This window comes from Stigmatopora nigra, chromosome 1, assembly GCF_051989575.1.
Source record: "Stigmatopora nigra isolate UIUO_SnigA chromosome 1, RoL_Snig_1.1, whole genome shotgun sequence".
Classification (NCBI taxonomy): Eukaryota; Metazoa; Chordata; class Actinopteri; order Syngnathiformes; family Syngnathidae; genus Stigmatopora; species Stigmatopora nigra.
The window spans coordinates 15,692,400-15,719,984 of NC_135508.1; the positions used below are offsets into that span (position 1 = coordinate 15,692,400).

At 38.5% G+C, this 27,585-nt stretch overlaps 2 protein-coding genes across 2 annotated transcripts; both read right to left on the minus strand.

The window, feature by feature from the left end:
- Window positions 1-1,169: 1,169 nt before the first annotated feature.
- nhej1 (nonhomologous end-joining factor 1) lies at window positions 1,170-11,674 on the minus strand. The gene is made up of 8 exons (XM_077719928.1): window positions 11,297-11,674; window positions 10,771-10,989; window positions 10,413-10,634; window positions 10,190-10,328; window positions 9,220-9,278; window positions 3,556-3,718; window positions 2,018-2,112; window positions 1,170-1,430 (listed from the first exon to the last, which is right to left on the minus strand). Exons 2-8 carry the CDS (start codon window positions 10,954-10,956, stop codon window positions 1,356-1,358), a joined length of 939 nt encoding a protein of 312 aa, XP_077576054.1. The 5' UTR covers window positions 10,957-10,989; window positions 11,297-11,674; the 3' UTR covers window positions 1,170-1,355.
- A 312-nt stretch (window positions 11,675-11,986) lies between these two features.
- On the minus strand, window positions 11,987-27,255 carry LOC144204987 (receptor-type tyrosine-protein phosphatase-like N). The gene is made up of 22 exons (XM_077729000.1): window positions 27,023-27,255; window positions 23,936-23,986; window positions 21,932-22,042; window positions 21,772-21,868; window positions 21,547-21,694; window positions 20,512-20,839; window positions 19,120-19,263; window positions 19,006-19,040; window positions 17,925-18,061; window positions 17,787-17,851; window positions 17,646-17,704; window positions 17,333-17,548; window positions 15,865-16,128; window positions 15,264-15,411; window positions 15,110-15,183; window positions 14,958-15,035; window positions 13,922-14,041; window positions 13,676-13,842; window positions 13,059-13,112; window positions 12,918-12,982; window positions 12,757-12,830; window positions 11,987-12,677 (listed from the first exon to the last, which is right to left on the minus strand). The coding sequence occupies exons 1-22, from the start codon at window positions 27,117-27,119 to the stop codon at window positions 12,606-12,608; spliced, it is 2,604 nt and encodes an 867-aa protein (XP_077585126.1). The 5' UTR covers window positions 27,120-27,255; the 3' UTR covers window positions 11,987-12,605.
- Window positions 27,256-27,585: the final 330 nt, after the last annotated feature.

The window sequence follows — 27,585 nt, forward strand, 5'->3', positions numbered from 1 at the left end:
TCAGAAGCGAGCATTTCAACAGCAAAAACCAAATAAATGCTTTTCACAAACTTTCTGTCTTGGTAGAAAATAGATATATTTTCTCTCATTTTTGTGTGTTTCTCACATCTTTTATACAAAATTGGGACACTTTGACCAATTTAAAACGGGTTTAGTCGGTAATTGTGTGAGGACCGTGGAACAAATTAGAGACTTTACATATAAGGTACTGCTCTACATATGAAATTTTCAAGTTACGAAAAAGTTCTGCAACCGATTAATTCCGTAAGTAGATGTATGACTGTAAAATAAACATAATGTTTTGCCATACAAAAAATATCATTATATACAATGTTTTATTTTTACATTTTGATTCATCTTTATGGGGAAAAATACCACAATGCAACATTCTACAAGTACAGTAGGGACATTTGTCATTCTTCGCAGAGGATAAAGACTATATGCCTGTAGGGATTGTTAGTCTCTATGGAACCTGATGCACAGCTTTTATTCAGATCGCTGTTTGTTAACTTATTCAGTGCCTTTGACGGTAATAGGTGTCCATGCAATTTAAAGACTAGTTCAAAAGGACAATTGGACGTCGATCACCGTAAAAGCGAGTCAATACGTTAAAGACCAACACTGCCACATGAATGCCAATTGCCAAAGGTTTACTCATTGTGAGCCAACAGAGGAAATAGAGTTGCTCCAAAAACACTACGTGTAATTATCTTTGTTTATTGCTTACTTTGAGAGTAAACATCAAGTTAGAGTGGCAATTTAAACTTTAAAGCCTACTTTTTGTAATCAAAATTCAGCAATTTCTTTCCATCAAATAATACTTTTGAAATCTACCCCCCAAAAATCTTTTTTTTAGGCTAGATTATATAAATATTTTTGACCAAACCCTTCCCATTAAAATCCATTGACGTTCAAGGAGAACCCACCAAAAAAAAACAACAACATTTGGACAATTTTAACCATTTAATTTTTAAAGTGTTGTACTCGCTCCTCTTGAGAAAAATTATTGGGGCGAAAGTACGAAAAATGAAAACAATGGACTGTTTCAAGTAATTTGAATAAAATAATAAATAAGTAATAAAATAAAAAGTTCTTCTAACAGTGTTAGGTTCATTAGTTATACTTTAATATAATATAAAATAATACAAGGAAGACATTGGGGCACATAATCCAGCAAACAGCTTGTTTGATTCAATAAAAAAGTGGTTTATTTACATTTGAAGTCACATGATAGGCCTACTTCCCATTTTAAAATCATAACAATTTATTAAAATTGAGTCTAAAAGATTAAAATATATTTAAAACAACCTCAATTAAAATGTCCTTTTTAAAAAAAGTGTTTTTAACAAAAGCGCTCATTTAAACAATCCCACTGCTTTCTTCTTCTTTGCTTTGGTCGACGCTCGCTCAGCACGGCCACAGGTGACCAGCTGTGGAATATATTTTAGTCATTTCATAATTAAGTATAAACATTGTTTATGGTTTTTTTATATATATATATTTACAAAAACTAAATTCAACAAGCCAAATTCAAACATTTTGGACATTTTTTTCTTTATTTTGATGAAAAATATGTTAATAAGTTCATAATTTGGGAAGAATATTAATTGAAAGTTTTTTAAACGATTAAAGAAAATGTTTTGTCATTACAGTAGTTTTATTTAATGCAATTTTTATTTGTATTTATACCAAATGCATTTTTTTAAATGGCTACATTAGTTGGAATCATTTACAGGAGGACGCTAACCAAAAAAATGAATGTTTAATGATTAGTTTGATAAAATGTCAAGCAACAGATGGCGCTATTTCTTTCATTTACACAATGAATGAAGACTAATGGCAGGCAACAGTTTCTGTGTGACTAAAAATAAAACCTAATAAAGGTAAAATAGTGTGATATTGAAATGTTTGCATTTGATGGGCATAGCAGTAACTTCCACGATGCGGACAAAAAAGGATGAGATCAAGCACCACTGCATCTAAATATTGTAATACTCGTGTATTTGTGAAAAGTTACCTGCTGCTGTGCCGTGGAAGTTTGTTCTACTTGATTTCCAGCTTCCTTCACTGGACTGCTATGGTTCTGCTCGCTGACATCTTTTTCCTCAGCACCTAAATGATGTGAAATCCAAAAGACACAGTTTGACCTTTTTGGAGACAAAATTTGACATTTGCAGATTTACTTGATGACATGTTTGGCATGTCCAGATATAATCTGCAAATTGGGAAAAAACTATACTCAGGGCTTGTGCCTCTAAAACTATTTGAACAACATTTTTTAACTAGGTCTACAATGTCTTTTGTCTGTCTTGCTACTGCAACGAAGAAATTTGCCAAATACGGGATGAAATAAAGTTCTAATCTAATTACACAACAGTTCTTAACATTCTTTTTAAGGAAAAAAAAAAAAGAAAATTAACAAAATTAAATCCAAGAATAAAAAGTTAAACAGATGAGGAAATGATAGCTTAACCTCAAACATAAAAACTCTTGTCCAAAAATTATATCAACGCAAAATAAGGCTCTTAAATGCTGTACAAACCTTTCTTCTTGCCACAAACAATATTCATTCATTCATTCATTTTCCGTACTGCTTAGGGTTACGATGTGGAAGGACATTGGAGTACCCAGAGAAAAAACACGTAACCCCGGAAAAATTTGGTGAATAAATGTTTGAGTTTTTTCCCCCTGGAAAAATAATAATAATAAAATGGCTGTTTTCTAATGAGAGGTTACAAAAAAGTAATTTAGACATTTTTAGGCCACATTGTCTCTAAATAATTCATCATCTATTAAAATAGTTGTCCAGTCATTTGCTAATGCATTAGTTGCTGATTAGGCGATGAACTGTGGGAGTAGTTTTAATACATTTTCCCAATGGGTACATCACAAAATATTGAATCATTCACAAATGGCTAAATGAGCAATATCAATCTAGAAGAAAACATGTAAAAATCATTGTCTAATGTTAAGTTTTGAAAGAAACCCATTTCACCAATGCGACAAACTACATCAATGAAAAATATTCTATTTATGGGCAACGATGTCAAAAGGAATTGAAATGCAGTGTTCCCTCGGTTATCGCGGTTAATGGGAACCGGGACCACCCGCGATAAGTGAATTTCCGCCAAGTGGGGATTCCCCTTCAAAAATGCTTAATTTGAATTTAATTCCAAATATATATATATATTATTTTTTTTTACCCCCTGTATACAGTACACCATATAAAACACGAGTAGAGAGAGTGAAATTCATGTTATAACAAAAAAAGTGTAAAATATGTTGTCTTAATGTAATATTTGTATTTTTTTTTCCAAAAAAAAATCCGGGACGCTCTGAGTCCGCGGTGGCTGAACCGCGAAGTAGCGAGGGAACACTGTAATTGATGATTGACATTTAAAGACCTTGTAAATGAAACAAATCCTCAATTGTAATCTGGAAATAATTTCAATTAAAACCTACAAATATTCAACAAAAACCAAGAAATTCAAGAATTCAGCACAGAGCCCACAATGTAAAAGTCTTCTGGCAACTCCATAAAAAAATCTCACAAACCTGAGGAAATGGCAGGGTCAGGACCTGTGGCTACCGAATGTTCCTGCTCGGCCAGTTTGCGCTTGCGTGAATTTCCGTGCGCCGCCACAGCCCTGTAAAGCTCCCGAAGGTCACTCCCGAAGTCTCGGACACCGCGAAGCTCACAACAAAGTGCAGGAAGAGTCTGATGAGGAGACACTTCATTAAGATACGTATGTTACACTCCATTATTTCATTGATTCCTAACCAAAGATATGTCAATAAATTACTTTTCAGTACAACAGCTTTGTATTCAAAGAAGTCCAAACTCCATAGTGAGTAAAGTAAATTGAGAGAATTGTTATGTAATGTCAAGAAAATGTGCCTTGCCTCAAGGTTGAGGAAAACCTATCTTAAAGGTGGATTGGATCATCAAGGCTTCAGTAATGGTATTGTGGCTGTCGCCCCTTTATGAGATAGAGGAAAAACACTCCAGTCACTAAGCCCTTATTTCCCCCAGTGGATAGTGCACACTCTCCAAATTAGCTCCTCAAATATTGACCATCAGAAATTGGTGGTCTTCTGCTCTCACTCGGAGCCGAGGGGCTCCTCGGCACACTTTGGTCAGGTTTCGAGGTTTCGCATTGATTTATTTTGGTGATTTGTCTGTTTAAATGCCTGAGGGCAGGGGGTCTTGGCGCTGCTTTGGGCACAGAGGAGCCAATGTGCTGAGGGAGTGGGAGGGATTCAAGCAGAAAGCCTACTTTATAGTCTATTTTTTATTAAACAGTGCCCCCTTTCCTCACTAGATCACATGTCCTTCAGCCCCTTTTGATTGATAGGAAATGCTGAGCTCAATTACTTTGTATGCTTAGTTTGAAGGCCATTCATAAAAATACTGAACCGATTACACGCGCTCTTACGACTCATGCGCACTGAAACATAAGCATTCTCTTCTAGTCCTCAAAGTTCAAATGAAATGTCTATTCAATATGAATGGCATGACTAAAATATGTCTTAATTCATAAAGGTTTCACTTCTGTTGCTGTCAATACGACATTTTAGACTTTCAGGGTTCAATCCCTGCTTTAAGAAAGTAACAAAAGGGGGTGAAAAACAAAACAATAAACACTCAGAGTAGAGGTAATGTCATACATGATAACAGCAGGCGGCATGGTGGAAGAGTGGTTAGCATGCTAGCCTCACAATTGTTAGATGGAGGGTTCAATCGCCTGTGGGTTCTGACCTTCCTGTGGGGAGTTTGCATGTTCTTTGGCTTCAATATTACTTAAAATATGCCTGAAACAACCTTTCATCTCATTTTCTGAACCGCTTTCTCATCATTAGCGCCGTGGGGGGTGCTGGAGCCTATCCCAGCTGACTCCAGGCTAGAGACGGGGGACACCCTGAATCGGCGGCCAGCCCATCATGGGGAACAAGGAGACAGACAACCATGCACACTCAGTATGTTTTTGGATGTAGGAGGAGACCGAAGTACCCGGAGGAAACCCACGAAGGTCCTGGGAGAACATGCAAACTCCACACAAATGGACATGACCTGGATTTGAACCCAGGACCCCAGAGCCCCCCTGAAACAGATTCACTTGTTTATTATTTAGTATTTTTTATTACTATTAATAATTAGTGAAGGTATATTTGCAAAAAGTTCTGCAATTAATCCATTCATCATGACCTATGACCTAATTATCCAATTAGTTCATATGGTAAATTATTGTTAGTTGTACCTCAAAAACGGATATATTGTCCTAAACCTACCACTGGTAGGTGTGATAATACATCATACCAGGCTATGAAAAAACAGCAAGTCCTGCTTGAAGATTAAGATAATATGGTTGTGTTTTGCCCCTATGACAGAAAAACATCCTCAATTTGATAAAGCAGGGGTCGGGAACCTTTTTGACAGAGAGAGCCATAAACAATTCATATTTTCAATTGTTATTCATTGAGAGCCATACTCAGAATTTTCTAGAAGTGAAAATACATGAAAATGCGTGCATTTTTTAGTAATTTCACTGCCTTTGAGAGTAGAAATAGTCCCACAATTATGTTGACAAAATTGTTACCCTGATGCTAATCAATGGGATGCATGCATGCATGCAGAAAGGTTGAATTAAAAACTGGAAGATTAAAGCGACTCTAGACATAGTGTCCAGATTTTTGCTCACAGTTTAGCAGAGCCATAAGCACCCATCAAAAGACCCACATGTGGCTCCCGAGCCATAGGGTCCTTAACCCTATGATAAAAGGTTGCTCACCTGGTGGCCACACCCCTAAAATCCTGACTCTTGTGGTGGGAAAGGGGAGGCGTGGAAGGCTGTTGATATTTGGTTATTATTAGCAAGTTAGCGGCTCTGATTTTAGAAACTGTTGTTTGTCTAAGAGGGGCTTAGGAGGCACAGTGTGTCAGGCTGGGGTTTGCTGGTGCCAGCAAGTCTCATACTCGCTCAGTTTGTCTCATCTCTGTTCCCGACCTGGTATTTACTCTTTCCACACACTATGTGACCTCAGCTTCCTGGCCTGAATCAAAAAGTCATCTATAGCGAGCTGTCCCGACACTGAATTAACCTTCATCTTTGACAAAGACAAGAATCAACAGATATCTTGTAAACATCTAGCAGGCTGGACACTCAGTTCTTACTTGCTAGTGACAGATTTATAAGGCTCTTTCACCGAAAACTGAACGCCTCTAAGTTTCATCAGAGATGATTTAAAACTGTCAGTAAAACCCAGTTTAAAAGTCTAGGTAAAAATAGAAAATAATCCATATCTAATGGTACAGTAATCCCTCGAACATCGCGGATCACCAAACCGCAGATTTTTTTCTATTGGAATTGCATCCCTTTTAAATCAATAATTGTATTTTTTTTCATAAAAAAATGAGGGACAAATGATGCATGTACCATATATAACCATTGCAACAACTGATCATGGCAGAACATACAAACTACACACAGGAAGGTTAGAATCCACTAGGGCACGTGTCAAAGTGGCGGCCCGGGGGCCAAATCTGGCCCGCTGCATCATTTTGTGTGGCCCGGGAAAGTGAATCATGAGTGCCGACTTTCTGTTTTAGGATCAAATTAAAATGAAGAGTAGAGGTGTATATTACATATCCTGATTTTCCCCCTTTTAAATCAATAATTGTAATTTTTTCATCAATTTTTTACGTTATTAGTTCAAAAATTATTTTGTAAAATCTAAAAATATATATTAAAAAAGCTAAATTAAACAGTTTTAGATCTATAAAAAAAACTGAATATTTGGGGCTTTTAATCCAATTATCAAAAACAATCTAAATATTATATCTAAAATGGTCCGGCCCACGTGAAATCAAGTTGACGCTAAAGCGGCCCGCAAACCAACACGAGTCTGACACCCTTGGACTTGACTGACATTTTTTGCAGTTTCATGAGTGTGTTATGTTTTTATATTACACAGCCTTGCCCTGAACAGAAGGAGTATACTTTCAATTATTTTCATTGATCGATAAATAAAAGAAACGGTAAAACTTTGGACTGTCATATCCAAATTATTTTGAGCATTGTGCAGTGGCTTGCAAAGAATCTTGGCATATAGTAAGCCACCAAGAATAGCCGAGGTATTTCATCCGAAAATAGTAAAAAGAAGCCCCACAAAGAATTTTGTGGCCTGCATTTGGAGGCATTTCATATTGGAAATGCCTTGGAACAGTAGGATGGCGTCATCATCTTTCATAAGGGTAGAACTCTTGGAGTGCAAAAGTCCAAATAAATCCTAAACGTGATGGATTAAGGAAGACTGAGCTTGACTGTACGTTTAAGGAAGCTCGATCTTAAAGATGAGGTTTCCTGTCCCGATTTTAACTTTGACCACAGCTGGCACATTTTGGGAGGTGAATTAAAATCAGGACTGGTCACCCTAAAGAAAATGATGTGTACAAGTCAAGCAGGCTAATTTAAAAACCAAGTCAATGTTGACCTGGACAGAGTGGAAGTGGCTTAAGAGGAAAACCACCAGTCATTTCACCACAGTCCCGAACCCCTTCGTTTGTCACCAGGGAGTTGGAAATGGTGAGGAAAAGAGAAGGCATTTGTGTGCTTGCAGGTCAACACATACATAACAACCTCAATCTCCTCATGGCAACCCAATTACAATCAAGCGGAGGTAAGTTCAAAGCGATTCCTTAATGAGCCAAAACTCATTCACAGTCGATTTAAACAGTATTCAATGGCAACAGAGAACCACCCACACAAAGGAGAAGACACCAAACAAAAAGCGACAAAGTTTTAGAGTGAGTAGACCTTGATAAATATTGCACACAAACCCTAAACGCCTTCACTCACACAACACTAAATCTAGTCTGTGGGTCTCACTTTAATGGAACTTTTTTCTTTCTTCAAACAACCTTCCAATTTCAGTTGGGTCTGAAGGCAACCTTGTCACTGCCCAGTGGAATTTGTCACCTTAGACCAAATCTTGAGTCTTCGTCTGCCCCTTCTTTTGCGGTGTTTACTCACCAAATGTTGACAGCCAAGAAAGAAAAATAGTACCAACCAGGTGCTAGTTGCTGCTGTTCATTATTTTGTGTTCAAAACAGGCCCAACTTCTGTTATATTTTTGTTATGAACGCAACTAATGTTTCATCTCGAGTAACCTGTGTACTTTCCACAGTACAATTTTTGGCCACAAATCCTTTAATTCTAGTATTATTATTATTTCTTTTTTACATTTAATTCTCATCATTTTTTGAAACATTAAAAACAGCAAATATTCTTTGATTCCCTTAGTCCTCTGTGAAAGGAGATGATTGGTGACTAGAATTTTTTTGCAATGCGGAACATTTTTTTCATTGTGCCATTGGTTAAGAGGAAGAGTCACCATATTTTATTACAAGAGTGTCAGACTCGGGTTGGTTCACGGGCCGCGTTAATGTCAACTCGGTTTTACGTGTGCCGGACCATTTTAGATATCATATTTTGATTTTTTAAAAATAAATTGATCGAAGGAACTGGATTAAAAGCCCTAAGTATTCAATTTTTTTTTTATAGATTTGAGGTTTTTTTTTCCTAGTAAGAGAAAAGAATTTATTTAATAATTGATTTTAATTTCAAAATGAAACCATTTTCATTATGTTCCGTATTAAAGTGGAAAACAGAAAATATTTTTATATTTTTTTAGATTTTGCAAGATTATTTTTTACCTGAAAACACAGAAAAAAATGGATAAACATTAAATGATTGATTTAAAAAGGGGGACAATCAGGAAATATAATATCCATCTATATCTATCATTTAAATTTGATTCTAAAACAAAGAGTCAGCACTCATGATTGACTTTCCCGGGCCACACAAAATGATGCAGCGAGCCAGATTTGGCCCCCGGGCCGCCACTTTGACACCTGTGCTTTAGTCAGTGACCCAAAATAAACCTGTGATGAAAAACCGCTCAGGCTGACACACCTTGAACATTCCTCGAGTAGATACAAAATGCTGAATCACTCACTCTCATACACGCGCCCACAAAGATGTGAGAAGCCAGCGTTCCATAAAGAGAGACACAAGAAATTCCACACCTCCATACAGTAAACAAATGTCTGCTACAGACAGGAGGCAAAGAGACACCGCGCAATTGTCCACTGAGCTTTGTGAGGACAGTGAGAAAAAGATGTGACAGTGCGGTCTTGTGACAAGTGTGTTGATCTCTGACCTTTGCCAGGAAGTCACCTTTGAAGGTGTGCCGCTCAAAAATGTCCGTCTGGAGGCGTGCTGGACACAAGAACAAACATTAAGTGTTAAAATTGCTAGGAAATGTTGACTGTGACATCAAATGTACTTCAGAAGGGGCAAACAATTTTCCAATGTCATTTGATCAAAGCAGAGATCAAAAGACAAAATAAAAGAGAGGGAGAAAAATGAGTAACCTGATTCTAGAAAAGTTGAGACAAAATAAAAATTCTGAATTAAAAGAGGATGCAATGATGTGGAGGAGCCCAATTTCAATATTTTGTTAAAAAATAGAACATAGATCAAATGTTGAAATCAAAATATAATTTTGGCAAGCAACACGGTTTGACAAAAAACGTACACGAGCAAATATCATTCATTCATTGGACAAAATGGTCCGGGCGGATTAAAATACGGAAGTAAACAATCACAGAGCACTTGCTTGGAACACTCGTGCTCATATTAATATGGTTCATCCAACTATAAGCCTATATAACGTGGTTATCCGAATTTTGGGTAGAAAAAAAAATTGTGGATTTTATTTTTAGGCAAGAACATCATTCCTCGTACATTAGGAGCCACCAACTCTAGACCTCGCGGCCAACAATACAGACTTTTTCCCATGTCTCCCTTTTACAACACACCTGAATCAAATAATGAGTATTGCTATCACTGAGGAGATGATCATTTGACCCAGGTGCGTTTGAGGAGGGACACATGGAGCACAGAACCCCATTTCGTACACCATTCCTTTATCAACACCAAATATGTGTTAAATAAAATGGAGTGAAACGGCCTCTAAAAATAGCCATGCTGACATCATCATCGCATATGACATTAACATCCACGTATACTGACGACTTCGGGAAAATATGTAAAAGCAATATGTATATATATATAAATGGCGGTGACATTATGTAAATGCATGCACTGCATTAACTAGCAGATTGTACCTCTGCTGAGTGTGGCTCCATTCTCTTTGTAGTCCTGGATCTCTGCATCCTTCCTTAGCAGCAAGTCTTCCAGTTGCTCCACCTGCTGGTGCAACAGGTGGCTCATGGACAACAAGGGCTGCACCAGATGAAGACAAACCTAGCAGAAAAAACATTTCAGGAGGACCTTATCTTTCTCCGTAGGACTTCTCTCAACTCCTAACATGAAAAAATCCAAACGTACCACAGTGATGGGAGCAGGAGTGCAGCGAAACTCCCAAAAAAAGGGCAGACCTGCGAGCTTGCTCTTCAACCTCAAGTTTAAGCCACCTTCATTCACCTGCATTACTGTGATGCCAGCCTCGCCTTCAGGTGGTTGATTGCTTCCCGACAAACTGGGTTGAACCACCTCGCATAGGTGTGTGAAGAACGCTTGGACAGAGGCTTGCAAACGCTTGTTCAGCTCCTGAAAAACAACAATATTTTGGTTAAATGGACAAAAAATGTCTATATTTGAATTATTATTATCTCACCGGGTACTGGGATCAATCATGATGGACCTAGAAGTGTAACAAAAAGCTTTAAAATCAGAATATGCACACCTGAGCGCGGCTCTGGATGGCAGCCGAGTGCATGGTTTCTTCCCAGACACCGTGCAAGTCAGTGAGAAGGATGTGGTACGTCGTCCCCCTAAAGCAGCTCTTAACCAGAAGATTCCAGCCATCGATGGTGACAGGAAGCCAAGGTTGCAGCAGGAGAGCATTGGTGGATGCTTCGGTGCACTCCATCCTGATCCTGGTCCACTGGCCCCAAAGTTACAGCTTACATGGCAAAGAGGATAGGATTCAGTCAAATCGACACGTCGAGTTCAGCAAGACGTGTCTTTTTATATTTGCCCAACCAGTTAACTGTGACTGAGTCTTCACCAGTCAAACATGGAGTCCCAGTGAAATCGGGTGTTTAAAAAGATAATGTTTTCTTTTCATAATATTAGCCATGCAAGCCAAACATACAGACTGAAAAGTGTGCAAAAAACACATCAATTTCACTAACACAAAACATACAAGCTTCGTTTTAACTTGAAAGGACATTTATGTTAAATGCGCAATGTAAACAAAGGATACTTACTTCCGGGCAGTGACAGTAGGGGGGAAAAGTAATAACTTACTTAAAATACATTTATAAATCTAGAGACTCTCAATTTGTGTGTTAAATTTTAAACATCTAAAATAAAAACAAAATAAATAAATAAAAATATATAAACGATTTCAGTTTTGCTGAGATAACCAGCCTAGTCACTATGGCTTTCCATCTCTTTGTTTTGAACGACTGCAGCAATCTGATACAACGTTCATGAAAAAAAAGCTATATCAGCATCAGTTACAACAGTCTGTCTCCAAACCAGACTTTAAAGATAACTGAAAAGAAAAATAAGAAATTAAGAACATTTTTAGGTAAACCATGGGTCTTGTCACTACACGGATACTCCTGTATCCGGTTTGTACTATTGAATATTAACACCGACAAGAAACAAGACGTGCATTTTTAACTTCCGCCATGGAACAGCCCAGCTCCACCCCCCCCCCCCCCCCCCCCCATTATTCATTTGTACGGCCGATAATTTTGACGACTATTAATTTAGTATATTTTTAATCCAATTTTCGCTTGTCAGGGTCGCAGGGTTTCTGGAGCCCATCCATGTTGAATTCGGGTGAAAGGCAAATGTCTTGTCTAACAAACTGAATATTTAGACAATAAAAGCATATTTGCAGTAACAGTGCTTCATATTTTAGGAGTAGACAAAGAGAAACAAATTGATTGCAACACTTAAACACGAAAATATTTATTCATAATTTCACAGTAATAAAATATTTTGTCATTGAACTGTTTTTTTTTTTCATTTTCTAAATTGCATGAGGTATACAGCAATACAACACAGAAAAGGACCAGCATTCTGCAGGTGTCATGAGTACCGATCATCAACGAGTATCACCCTTGCTATCTTATACTTTACCAAAGGAGTAAATCTGATAAAGTAAATCAATTTCTTCCTGAGGCATAAAGGTGGTATATTAAACAGTACAATATGCAACAAACCACATAAGCACAAAGCAAGCAAACACTTGAGGCTCCCGCAAGAAAAACGTCACTGGATCATCACGTCAGATTTATGCAAGTATGAGTGACACCTGATTTTCATACTTCCCAGAGGTCAAGTTTTTTTTTTTAATTAAGTAGCAGGCAGGGAGACGGCATTTTAAAATGTCAATTAATGTAATTTTACCGGTAATACCCGTGCATTGACGCTATCATCTATGGCAATTGTACAGATCCTCCCCAAAGGTTACAATAGATTTTTCTTGGTGTGACATCACTGTTAACTTGCAAGGCAAAAGGCAGTCAGGAGAGAAAAGGCGGTCAGAGCATGGGTACCACTTTACTGAGGCATCGCTTTGAGGATGACATTCACCTCTTCAGCCACAGCAGTCAGGGCAAATTCAAATTGGTCCTGAAAATAGCAAAGTCAGAGTTTTTCCTTTACTTTTCTTAGATGGAGAAATTTGAGGCTATTTGTAAACTATGCTTACCTTAGTACGAACCATCCCAGGCCTTTGGTCACGAACGTGTTCCAGTGTTGCAGCAATGTCGATTTCTTTCACACCTTTAGTACAACCGACACCCCAAAAAATACAGACTGTAATATTTCACCCTTGTAGTGATGATACCACGTCCAAATATGAAAGCTCACCTTTAGCCATACGGTTAAGAACCATGTCCATGAGGATGTATGTACCAGTCCGACCTGTCCCGTTACTAAAACCAGAAAATATCAATCACGATGTTTAGTTTTGAATTGAGTTTTTATCTTGAAATGAACATTGTAACAAACCTGCAATGAACAATGATGGGGCATGAGCGTCCTCGGTAGCATTTATTCACCTTCCTGGAACGAGATAAGCAGGAAATGTTGGCCACCATCAATAAATCCTGGATCAAAGTCAATTAAACTCGTTGGCTGTCATTGACATAGAAATGGAAGTTGGTTACTCTACTCGTACAAACCATAAATGCATTATAAAAACTGGCAAGACCGTAAGTCTTACCCCCAGTTCACCGATAATAAACAAATACATATTTCCTTTCAATGTGTTTATGTATTCAGACTTATAGACCACTACAAATGACACAAGGGCAGAAATTAAGCGACTAGTTCCAATTAGCGGTGGTACAAACTCCCAGTTCAAATGGATTGGACGTCCCCGCTGTCAATATCAGCCAAGGAGTCCAAAAAGTTGTTCATTTGTATGATTGGCCTTTTGTTGCAGCCACATCAGTCCATGATCATTTTTGTGACTATGCAACTGGACCCAGACTACTAGCTGCAGACCACAAGAATGACACAGACAGATATGTTAAACAATAAACCACAGGCATAAGAAAAATCTGTTTCCTTCATCTTATTTTCTTCTGTTCCTGGCATTGTTTTAGAAGTCACTGCGGTTATACCTGCGGAAATCCAGTAGGGGACGTGTAGAACTGGGGATCCCGTGTGCGGGCCAGCTGAGGAAATGGAACTGAGTCAGGGTTCTGGTCTCCTGGGTCTGAACATTCTTCAGGTAAAAGCTTCGCACCAGGAAGTCATTGCACCAGATGTGCTCTGAAACCAGGTTCACCTACAAGTAACCCATGTCACAAGATAATATCACTATAAGTGCCTTCTTCAGTCTTTTTTTATGTATGTGCTGCGCTCACCTCATAGATATGATAGAGCGAGGAGCCCTCATCTGGCCAGTAGCGGTCGCACTGCTTCTCCCCTTCCTCCACCAGAGCTGTCATCATGACGATCACAGAGCAACCAGTCTCCCACACCATCTGCACACCGACACGTGACATAAACACATCTCATTTTCTGAACAGCTTTATCCTCAGGGGTGCTGGAGCCTATCCCAGCATACTCCGGGCCAGAGGCAGAGGAAACCCTGAATCTTGTGGCCAGCTAATCGCAGGACACAAGGAGACAAACAGCCATTCACACTCACACTCATATCTAAGGGCAATTTAGAGTGTCCAATCAGCCTACCATGCATGTCTTTGGAATGTGGGAGGAAACCGGAGTTCCCGGAGGAAACCCACGCAGGCCCGGGAAGAACATGCAAGCTCCACAAAGATGGACATGATCTGGGTTTGAATGCAGGACCCCAGAGCTGACATAAACACACATAGTTTCAATTTTAAACTACACTTGTAATAAACACGTTTGTATTTTAGAGTTCCTACTTTGCCAAAATATGCCATTTGTGGTTTGTTTTTACGTAGTGATGGGCAAATGAAATTGAGGCGCTGGAGCTCGTGTCACACTTCCTGACACAGAGTGGTTTAAAATAATACGTCGATGCTTGAGTCATTCACTAAAGTCACACGACCAATGACGTCTGAGGCTTAGAAGGTAGCTGAAGGTTCTGACCAGTGAGCTAAAAGCCCAAAACTCTACTGCTAACATTCTAATTCAAGGCATCGGAATTGAAGTTTTCTAAAATGTTCTTGGCTCATGCACTGATGTTTCCGGACCCATCACTACTTTCGACCCCTTCTTGGTAAAACAATAATGCCACCTGAACCCCAGTTTTGTGTCCTAGCAATTGAGTCCACACTATGCTTACAACTTTTTAAAACTTTTTTTCTTCCAAAATCAAAGTACTTTTTGGTATCGGGGTATTGAGGCTGTAAAAACATTATAACTGTACTCCAAACTCTGCACCTTGTATAAGATCTAATATGAGTCACTCACCTGCCAGAAGTCAGAGATGGTATGGGACTGTGGCCCTTGAGTAGCGATATATGCCGGCATCCGAGGGTCGTGGTCAATCTGAAATGAGGGTCCAATTGGATGAGTTGACTGCCAAGTGTTTATTAAACAGGTCCCAAAAAAAGCAAACTTACTATGGTACTGGCGTTGATGTAGTCAGAACGAGAAGGGTTGATCTCGGGTTTGAGCTTCACCCTGGTGTGATCGTCTAAGATGACAAAGATATGAAGTATTTGTGATATGTTCCGTGTTGCAGTGCGACAGCTGAAAGGTGCTGTCGGGACTCACAAGGCAGTGAGTGGTGGAAGCGGTTCTTCTTGAAATTAGATTCACTCAGAGCCACGGTAACACTGCTGGGCTCTGCCTGATAGGAACAGAGAGCTTCCCACTCTTTCAGCAAACGGTCTTTATTCTTCAAGTGGTCCTCCATGTATGCCTGTTTTAAAATGGAACCATGACAATCAGTTCCTTTCGCAGACGCTACTTGCAAAAGGTTTTGTGGAGATATTCAGGGATGACAGCATTTGGCAACCTCTAACAAAAAAAATACAATCATTTCATCTGGAAAATTTGGTTGCTAACTTTTTTCAGGGCCTATTTTAAAATTGAGAATGTTGTTTTCAATTACAATTTTAATAGGCCTGTTTGGGTAAGGAGACATGTAACTATGGAATGAGGCACACATTGTTCAGGTGTCTCAGTTGCCCCCAAAGCAAAATCTAATGTTAGCAAAGTAACTGTTAATTTTTTTTGGTAGTCTCTGTGTTTAGAGAAAATGTCTAGAATTGGCAATGTTTCACTGCTTCATTGCACAACACAGTGGGCCAGAGGTTAAGAGCCTCTCATTGGACACTTTTGATGGAAACAAAAGAGAACTTTTGAAACGTACAAGAATCAGGTGCCCAGTGGAGATGTCCATATTTGCCTGTGCTGGCTCCTCACACCATGACGGAGTGCTGCTGATGGAACTAGGACTGGGCTGGGCTGCGTCGCTGAACTGGGATGACACACTGCTCACTCTCGAATCGGCGCTCCCTGCTGTACCAGATCCTCTGCCGGCGCCAGCCGCGTTCGTCCCACCCACGGCACCGAGGGCAGCTGCTTCCAAGCGTCCAAAAGCACCTTTGGATGCCATACGCTGGCGACACAGGTCCTGGTGAGCAAGTTATGCATGTCTTCAGTTGTTAACGTTGTTCTTTTTGTATTCACTAAACTTAAAATGTCTCCAATCTCATTAATAAAGCATCTCATATGTGCACATATCTGTGAACTTTTTGCCAAAATTTTAAAAGACAAACTCCACCATTCAGTATATAATGCCAAATTTGCCTCGATTGATTTTGAGCCCAGGTCAGGGGAAAAAAATCCAATGTTGCAACAGAAATCAAACAGAAAGTGATCTCATGGGAGTTTAATGACCTGCAAGTCATCTAAATCATTGTTTTCCACTCTTAATTGAGGCAGGGTTTGAAATCATTTCATATTATTGTACTGTTCACCTGCTTCGACATGGAGAATAGTAAATTTGAGTTTCTTTACGGGCACATTTGTAGAAAAGTGGAAATAATGATACAAAACATCAAAATAAATAAATATGCTACCTAATGTAAGTAGCATTGTTATCTCAATATGACTACTCTTACCGAGGGGACACCACCTGAGTACGGGATACAGGACATCGTTCAGATAATGGTGTGATTGGGTAAGGTAAAGGCACAGGCAATGTTACTAATGTGTAATCGGAAACCCAATACTGGGACATTCGATATCAACGAGTCTATATCTTACATTTTGCGATGTCATTGCTAATCCTGTCAGTTTTGATATATATCAGTATACATGTCTAGCCGCTATATGCATGACTGAGAGCCGCTAGACCAGCGGTGGCCAAGTCCAGTCCTGTTTTCCTTGTCTCCCTCAACCAACACACCTGAATCAAATCATCAGGATTGGTATCAAACTTCTAGACAGCTTGCTGTTGAGTTGATCATTTGATTCAGGTGTGGTAGAGGAGGGAGATATGGAAAACAGAGTGGCTAGGGGCTCTTGGGGACTGGACTTGGCCACCCCTACACTAGACTTTCAATTTTCAATATAAATATGTTCGTTAATATGTGCTGTCCCATTAAGTGCAACCGGTGTTTGTTAACACGTTGATTTATCTCATTTTTGTGGAATGTGTTAAAATAAATGGAGATTTTGTTAACCTCAAAGTCTGGATTGTACCATATTGGAGAGAATTTGCCTTGTACCAGCTGTGACTGAGTGATCTCTATGCATTTCCACCTTGCTTTTATCATAATAATAATATAATATATAAGAATGTGTGCAAGTCCCTACTTTTTACACGTTCGTACCTGGTACTCCTGATGGCTGAAGCTTCCACCCTGCGGCGCCAGGCCCAGTTTCTTGGCAGCCAAACGGTGGGCATGGTGGCGCAGGCAGGTGACACTGAGGGCTGCCAACAGGATGCCAACAATGCAGGCGAGAGTCACCAAGGTAGAAGAAACCCAGCGAGAGCCAGGTTGAACTCGTGTAGCCACAGGTGACGCTTTGGCAAACTTCTCCACTTGCTGACAAAACAAAACAAATTTTGAAAAGATCAAACCAAATAATTCTCATTTAGGGTAACTGTTTCATTCCATCTAATGTATGTCTGTTTGTTGTCACCTGGTTGTCGCTGGGCTGCATGACTTTCAAAGTTGTCTCGGATTTCTGAATGTTCTTAACTGTGAGCGTATTCAGAATTTATATTTTGTTACTATTGAATACTTCAGAATGGCCAACCTACAACAGCAATACGATACTTACCTTCTTTCTCCGATAGGTTCTCTTCATTTGGTTTTGTCCCGTAAGTGGTCGCTACACCCGAATCCCTGGCGGAAGGACAGAAAGGAGTATTTGTCAAAGAAAGTCATCCCAAAAGCATTTTGCCCGTATAAGACATACATGTCAGATTTGTTTTGTTCCACCTTTCCCACTTGGGGAGGGCTGCTATTCTTTGGGACCACCACTGGTTTAGAATACTTCTTGATCGGCACTGTATCTGGGGCGGCGATCTTGTTCTCGCTGAAACTCTCTGTGACCTGATAAAAGACAACATTTGTGAAACAAGCTAAATTACATTTTGAAGATTTCCCAAACTGAGAGGAAAATGTTGACATAAAAAAGATGTTAAGTATTTCAGAGTTGAAACAAATGTTGTTTCGTGGCCAGAATCATAAAATCGATGGAAAATGGCTTAAATGTGTACTTTTGTAGTACAGGATGTGACTTAAATTGAGTACAGTACATATAACAATGTACCATTAAGAAATAAGTACTGATGTGCTACTACAGGCAGAACCAGGCTGACATTTTGCCTGTGATGTATTTGTCGGATTGCATTATCATTCCGTTAACTTTACTGGTATATTCTAAGGTAATTACTTACCTATTTAAAACAAATGCAACTGTTTTCGGACCATTTTGAATTCAATTCATTATCAATTAACATGCTCAGTGAGGATTTATTAACAAAGATGAATTACCTTTTATAAACTGTACAACTGTGTCCTGCACTCACTCTCAATTGATTTGATACCAATCACGGCTTTTTTTCTGATGATTTTGAACATTTTCTGGACTTGAATTGACAGAATTTTTGGACTAAGATGCCACTTTTTTTCTGATTGGAGAATATTTATATTGGATATGAAGAGGAAGTGATGCCCATCAACAGAAAAATATATAGTATCTTGTTTTCCATTGTTTAATTAGGCAGTAATTAGTTGGGAAGAAAATCTTGGAATAGATTCGATAGACCAAATGTCATCATGATCTGTATCTGAATAGGAGAAAAATTAGTTTAAAAACCGACTTGATAGGCCTTCAGCTTGTAAAAAAAAGTGCCTCTAACAATATTTTATATGGAAACGAATTAGTGTTAAAGGTTCCAAAATGTGCATTTTGGAAACAAAAAAATGGATACATATTTTATAATATTTCCAAAATAAACCATGACTGCATGTGGACAAGTCATCGCACTCACCTTCTTCAATGTGCCGACATTGTTTCCATAGTTTTCTGAAACATGGAAACATCAAAGATCAGTGCTAAATTCCTGTATTGTACGTTCGAGTACACATTAGAAGGATGTTGAAACCTTTAATGGCTTTGAGGCCAAAGGACTTCTCTAGCTGCATCTGCTTGAGCAAAGCCGGCACTTTGTCTAGCTGTTCTGGGGACAAATCGTCAACATCCAGGCCATATTTGTCTAGCAGCCGCTGAAGACGTGCCACAGAGCTTGCTGCAATAGAAATAAACATCAGATAGAATACTATTGGATCTTCATATAGGACGAAATTTAAAAGAATACAACTTTGCGGATCCATGTTCCAATACAGAGAGTCATTGAGTTATGACCAGGTTCTGTTTTGTTCAAGTCGAAATTGTCGTCCAAATAATTAATGAAAAAAAGTAAAAAAAGATTTATTCATTAATATTCTGGACTGCGCATCCTTGTAAGGATTGCTGGATTCACATTTACAATCACATACCTGTCAACCTAGACATTTTTCCTGTATTTTATATGTTTTTTGATCATTTCAAATTGTGTACGCTGTATAACAACTTTTGTATGGGATTTTTTGTAAAATCGATCTCGTTTTACTCATTTTGGCTCTAATGTCTAGTCTCGGTCACTGGTAGCAGGCGAAAACCTCATCCACTGCTAATATTGTCAGGCAATTAAGCATGATATGCCCTTTCACACGTCCGCCTTTTCACTATACAAATGTAGCGCTTCAGCAAGCAATGTACCCAGACATTCAAGCTGTCAGCTTCATAGAGCGACATCTACAGAATCTTGAATCTAGTGCATACAAAAGGTGCACCGAATGAATGAGCATTACGTCTACTTTGTGGTGAATTATAGCGCCCTATATGATTAATAATGTGCAGCGTTACATTTGTATGGTTTTTGTCGCTTAATAAGGGCAATTGCAATCAATAATAAGGGGAGCAATTCGCCGAGGTTGACGGGTATGCATCATACAACCACCAGCGGGAATCGAGCTTGCGATTGCCAGTACCGAAGGCAAGTGAACCACTACACAATCAGGTGGCTAAAGTAAGATACATTAAAACCATAATTGCTGATGGGTAAATGGAATGTTTGGGTTTTCAATGACTACTGCGGCAACTAAAAACCAAAATTTCTCCACCATTCCCTTTTCTCTCGTCAGTGAATAATCGATCGTGAAGAAAACATGCAAGCCGATTTGTTATGTAACTTATTTTTGGGTTACGTGATCCAGAGGTTGTTTGACTTTGACTATCGGCGATGTTAGGATTGTGTCGGCCACGTTAAGACCTGTGAAAACACAGGCATTTAATTGCTATTCTTTTGGCTCAATTTAGAAGATGCACCAGAAACTTTTGGTGCAGAAGACTTAAGCGGAAGAGACATAAAGTCGAAAGGTCGTAGGTCGAGGACATCGTAACCCGAAGACTCTCCGAATTCACATAAAGAAGTGATCAGTTGTAGTTTTCTCACCGTCCAGTCCCGCCAAAGCGTCGTACTTGGACGCTACATTGCTCTGCGACCGAAGATTTTCAACTTGGGAAATGTAATTCTGGTTGTAGCCCAGTGGGAAGTCAATCTCTTTGAAGGCGGAAGCTGCCGCTAAAGATTGTGCAGGTTCCCCCCTGGGGCGAGAATCAGCCTGGACAGGGGAGTCTAAGTAATAGGACACTAAATTCTGGAGAAGTTGCTGGTCCCTGTTGAGAGCTTTTCCTCTGGATCTGGAGCGTGGAGGGGAGAAGCGGATGAATTGAGTTGTTGGGATATCTTCCAGGGAATTCAGGGAACGTTCAACTTCATCCTGATGAGAATAATAACAGAATTGAAGCATAAATAGTGAAAACCTTTTACATCAAGTGCTTCCATTGTCCTCCACTGTAAATGTCTTTACAGCGCACCAACATGGTGTTCAAAAATAGGACCTTTATATCATCAACATTTTAAATATGAATGATTTAAAATATCATGGCACCATATGATTGTTATTAGATTTATTTTTGGTTTTTTTTGTTTCTTTTTTGAGACAAAAACCTTTCCAATGGTTGATTCAATACCTATAAGAACATTTACATGTACGGCAAATCAATTGAACTTGCCCTGCAAAAAAACTCATTTTGCAGACTTCCCAAAACATTTTTAAATGAAAAATTCCCACTGAATGTCGTTGACACATTTGTATACAAGGTTCCTCTCTTTGACTATTGACATTTTAATATAATACCAATTTCACACATTTAAAATGTTGTGAAATGTTGTGTTCAACAAAAAGCATGAAAATATTGCCATGCAATTTCTCCAGAAATGTATTTATGTAGTTTTCTGCATGTATTGCAATAATAGAAATGAATACATAGTTAAAAATAAGTACTACTACTTGTTTCTTAATTGTGTGCATAATTTTGGAGACATTCATTAGCTGCTATTGATAACAGAAAGGGATACCCTTTAAAAGTTTCAAATGTGTTTAAAAAATGTAAGCCTTTGTAACAAGAACGCAACTGCTTTTACCTGGTTGTACATTTGGGAATCCAGCATAGGCATTTGTCCATGCATGGAAGATGGAGACGGCTCCATTGTCAGATAATCTATGTACTTTTGGATCCGTTGTTTGTCACTTGTCTCTCCAGCTCTTAAAACTGCACGAGTAGTGAGCAACCTGGGAACACAAGAGCAAAATATGTATTCATAAATTCTTCCCTGAGACATTTCTGGTGTGATTTGTTTGTTTCTCACTGTTTTCGATGATGCAGCTGTGAGGAGCTAATGGTCGGAATGTGACTCAAAGCTTGACCGACTATTGCCTGGGTGATGTCATCCCTCCAGGTCATACCTGCTCAGTCCACAAAGTGTCAAAAGTGATTTCCAACAGATAAATGTTGATGGTGAGACTTACCCTGCGCCATCAAGTCTTCAAGGAGCCCCTGAAGCTTATAGAGAGCAGGTGCCGACACCACATACTGGATTGGATCATGGTGTGGGCTACCACATTGTCCGAACAATCCGTCTGTATGGGAACAGATTATGTGCAAATATATATTATACCTATATACTAAGTGCGCTTTATAAAAAGGTATACATGTGTGTGTATACATGTATGTGTATACATGTATGTGTGTATATATATATATATATATATATATATATATATATATATATATATATATATATATATATATATATATATATATATATATATATATATATATATATATATATATATATATATATATATATATATATATATATATATATATATATATATATATATATATATATATATATATATATATATATATATATATATATATGTAAAGCAGAATTAGTTCATATACCTATTGGCAACTGTATCACACAAATTAATTGTTCAAAAAAATCATACACTGTGATTTTTCTTTTTAGATTAACTATCTCACAGAGAACATGCACCTACGAGGAAAATTTTGGACCCCTCCATGAATGTGAAGTGGGAGAATTTACAATATAGTAGGGTGTTCAGATATTTTAATATTGAAATCCTCCAAAAGTCCCCATCTTGTGGATTTCCTGTGTGTGGCTCCAGTTTTTTTTCCTAGGTCTACAATGTCTTATGTGTCTGGTGTCTGTCTTGCTACTGCAACCAAGACATTTCCCGAATACGGAATTCAATAAAATTCTAATCTCATCTAATCTAATATTCTGGACCGCTTTATCTTCACTAGTGTAACGTTAGAGCTTCTCCCAGCTGACTTTGGGTCAGAGACGGGGTACACCCTAAATTGGTGGCCAGCCAATCGCAGCGCACAAGGAGATAGACAACTATTCATGCTCACACTCATACCTAGGGGTAATTTACAGTGTCCAATCAGACTACCATGTATGTCTTTAGAATATGGGAGGAAATCAGAGTACCCTGAGAAAATTTACACAGGAGAACATGCAAACTCCATACAGGTAGACCCACCTGGATTTGAACCCAGATCCCCATTGTGAGCCCGACGCGCTAACCACTCATTCACCGGGCCGCCACTATTGAAATTGAATACTATATATTCTATTGAACTGACTGACTGTAAGTATGGATGCATAAAATGTCATTAAAGGTTAAAAAACTAACTAAAATTAATGGGATTGTGCACAACTGGGAAGAACAGATAATAACTGTGTGTTGAACAAGACCTTGTTATTTATTGGCTACTTTGGTGTATTTTAGTTGTTTATACTGCCTTCCCTCTGCAAACAATGGGATTCTCATGGTATTCCACAAGAAATTTAGCAGACAATCACATTTCAAAATTGCAAAAGTTCAGAAATCCATAGAGTGAGCATATTTTTTTTTACATTCTATACTTAGACCGCTGCCCTTTCAGGCACCTTTTACGTATAAAAATCACATCAACGTTTACTGCAGAGGTGACTGGGCGTACGTCGATGAGTCATCCAATGTCTTCTCCCGGTATCTCCGATCAAAACAAACTCACTCCCGCACACAACGAAGGCCCGCAGTTGTCAGGCAGGTGATGTCACTGTCACCATAGTAACGGCTTCCGCCGTCTGCAATTGGAGGATCGCGGCTGACGGTGGGAACCATGTTTACGTTGCACTTCCTCCCACTTTCTCTCTCTCTCTCTCTCTCTCTCTCTCTCTCTCTCTCTCTCTCTCTCTCTCTCTCTCGTATGTTCTATTGAATCTCATTGACACAACAATCTGATTTACAAGATCTACTTTGACTCGTGTTACATCCTCAAGCCTAATGGGAGCGCCAATTGTCAGTGATGCAGCCACGAAAGCCACATATTCATGCTGAGTCGTAATGACATGTCATTACGGCTCAGTATGCTTCCGGGGATATTATAATGACTCAAAAAAAAAACAGCTGGTCTCAAAAGCAAAACACATAATGGAGATTAGTGCAACCTACCATCATTACAGCGCTCATCTCTTGGGCAAAGCTTCTTTTCGAAAAAGCAGCCTGTAAACAAAAAAAAAAAAAACAGACTCAGTCTTCTCTGTAAGACAATAGCGCTTCGGGCTAGGCACTTTAGCATGGGTGAATATTAACCTCATTGTGTGACCCATATGCCCCGCGACCATTATGAGGATAAGCAATTCAGAAAATGAATGAATGAATGTGCTCCATTTTACCTTTTGGAGGCTTGTGTGGCAGTAAACATTGGCAGGTGTAAGGCCATCTAACTGTTCGTTATAAATACAACTATTTAATTTCATTAGAGTTTCATTATTATCCTGTGTGTAATTGATGACTGAAAAATAAATAATTTCTAGCCCCTTCCATGCCATTGACGGCTATAGGCATTCAAGTAGGAGTGTGGGAAAGACAACGTTTTGTCTGATGGTGACATTTTATCTCTGGCTGTCAGTGACGATGATACAAGTTTAATTTAGGACATTCAGAGCACTGGAGTGGTGATGCGAGCTGAGACAATGTTTTTGAATAAATCAAAAACAAGAACACAATGGCGTAACAAAACAATAAAGCTTCACCATACTGTGCCCTGAGATGACTAATCCCTCCTCCACACACTTGCATGTAACACCTTGCTCAAGCCTCAACCCTGGCCTCATCTAAGGCTAAAACATTTCAAGCCAAATCAAGAGGTTATAAAATGCAATAAAATGTTGAGCACGACAGCATGAAATTGAACACGTTCAGTAAACATGAACCTGTCAAGCGTTGCAAATCTCTGGAAATGAAAAAACCTTGAAGGAGTCCTTATTTGCTCAAATGTAAGTTCAGAAAATCAATTGGAAAAAAAACAGTATTAACAAAAGTGATGGGAGTAAAAATGATTAAATCGGTTGCAACCATTGAAAACCAATGGTACAATACTTTTGGATTTTTATCTCTGTGAGTCGGTGGAACCGACACATGACAGACATTGTATATGTATGTGTGTATGTGTTTATGTATGTATGTGTGTGTATGTGTGTGTGTGTGTGTATGTATATGTGTACGTGTGTGTGTATGTGTTTGTGTATATATATGTATATATATATACATATATATATATATATATATATATATATATATATATATATATATATATATATATATGTATATATATATATATATATATATATATGTATATATATATATATATATATATATATATATATATATATATATATATATATATATATATATATATATATATATATATATATATATATATATATATATATATATATATATATATATATATATATATATATATATATATATATATATATATATATATATATATATATATATATATATATATATATATATATATGTGATTTTTTTAAATTATTTGTTTGTATTAATATGGCTTATTTGTTATGCAATTCCCAGAAAAAAAGAAAATATTAACATATTCACAAGAAACAATATTTCCCAGGATAAATTACAGTAATGAAAGAATGAGCCTCGGGTGGTTACAACTAATGATACATTTGGGTGAGATTCACAACAACTGCATGAGCAAACAAATTTGTCTACCATTAAAAATGTGTGCCATATTGTTAAGTCTAAAATACAACAATCAAGAGGCAGATTGAGAACTGAAGCAAGAATGAGAAACAACATTTAACAATTTTCTTAACGGGGGCCTGACGTGACTTCAAGACAAGGATGATTGTTCCTATGTGAACACACACAATATTGACTCCTCTTTTAATGGACTGCTAAGCGCCTCACTTCCTCCATCATGAACCCACTCTCCACTCACCTTCTATGTCATTTAAAGCCACAGTAATTATTGACAAGTCGGTGATTGAGATCATAAAACAAAGTGAGTGTCACATGGTAATCATTAATGTTTCCCATCGGGCAATTTCAGTTGACTAGAGACACAAGGATTTTTTACGGTCCTGCTAAAACAGTACGCATTCAACTTCATAAAGCTGGCACATAATCATACAAGAACTTGTTCAAAATGTTCATTTTTTACCAAGTATTCCAAAAGGACATTAAAAATGATCTAAAGAGAAAAAACATCACCGTTATACTGACGAAAACACCCACTAGGAAAATTCCCAACTTACGCAAATCTGTATAAATGGGCTATTTTTATACATATTGTTATATATTGTAAAAACTCACAAGTATGTGGCCCATTTGACTTCTTGCAATAAAGCCATGTAGGTGCTTTAAACAGGATTTGCCCATTCACACGTCTGCCGTTTCACTATATAAATATAGCGCGTCAGCAAGCAATGTACCCAGACAGTCAAGCTGTCAGCGTCATACAGCGACATCTACAGAATCTTGAATTTAGTACATACAAAAGGTGCACCGACTGAACGGGCACTACATCGGCTTTCTGGGAAATGTTAGACATTTAAGTGCACCCTATGTGAGTAAATGTGTTGCATTTGTAAGGTTTATTATCCCTTAAAAAGGGGAATTGCAATCATTAATAAGATGAGCAATTGATCGAGGTAGACTGGTATGATACGAGGTCCAAAATGAATAATGGTGATAATAACAAGGTAAAAAGGAAAAAGACATGGAAAAACAGACTAATAAAGAAGATTTCTTGTTTCTTAAATAAAGATTCTACACACAAGTGCGATGAAAAATCGGTATCAGTGGAAAATTTGTTGAAATGTCATTGGAAAACAGTTTTTTTTCACTCTTGGATGAATATAATCGCTTGATAGATGATTGACTGTGACTCATTTTTTCAAAAGAGCAACAGGTCAGCTACTCTAGCAGTACCATTTTGGAATTTAAACAAAAAACAACACTTTAGCACATTTCGCTGGAAAAGATAAAGTGTTCCCTGCCCCCACCCAATATGAAAATTATCCATTATTTGCGTCAGCTGGACGCATTCCAACTGCTCACGTAGACACGCCAAAGTGGATTTGAGCATTTGAAGCAGCTCATAAACAGCGGAAAAAAAGGTTTTAAATGCGCTTAATATAATAATAATATCGAGCGTCAAGTGAGCCAACGACTTGGGGCTGTTTTCTTTTGAGCGTTCTCCGGAGCTCGACTCACCGTGTCGGGCGGCCGTGCTGAGGCGACAAGAGGCGGTGAGGAGGAAGAGGAAGAGGGGGAGGACGCACACGACCACCCGCGACCGACGACCCTTCATGATCCACCGGCTCAAGGAAGGGGTCTTGGCGGTCTAGCAGCGGTCCATTGGCGAGGAGGAGGAGAAGATGCTAGGTCGCCTCTTTCTGCTGCGGGGATGGAGAATGATGAGGCGACAGGTGGCGGATATCGCCAAAAGGGGGCGCTAAATCACAGAAAGCCACAGAACAAGGACCGCACCAAACTTAGAAAAATAAAGGTTACTGGTGAACATTTGGGGAAGTTCTTGTTCTAGCACAAAAGGATAACTTTGAACCAATTCAGTGGCTGCCATGGACAGTTTTAGACATTCATTCGCTTTATCCTTACAAGGGTCGCGGGGCGTGCTGGACCCTATCCCAGCTGACTTTTGGTGAGGGACACCCTGAATCGGTGGCTAGTCAATCGCAGGGCACAACGAGACGGACAACCATTCACACTCACACTCACACTCATACCTAAGGGCAATTTAATGTCCAATCAGCCTA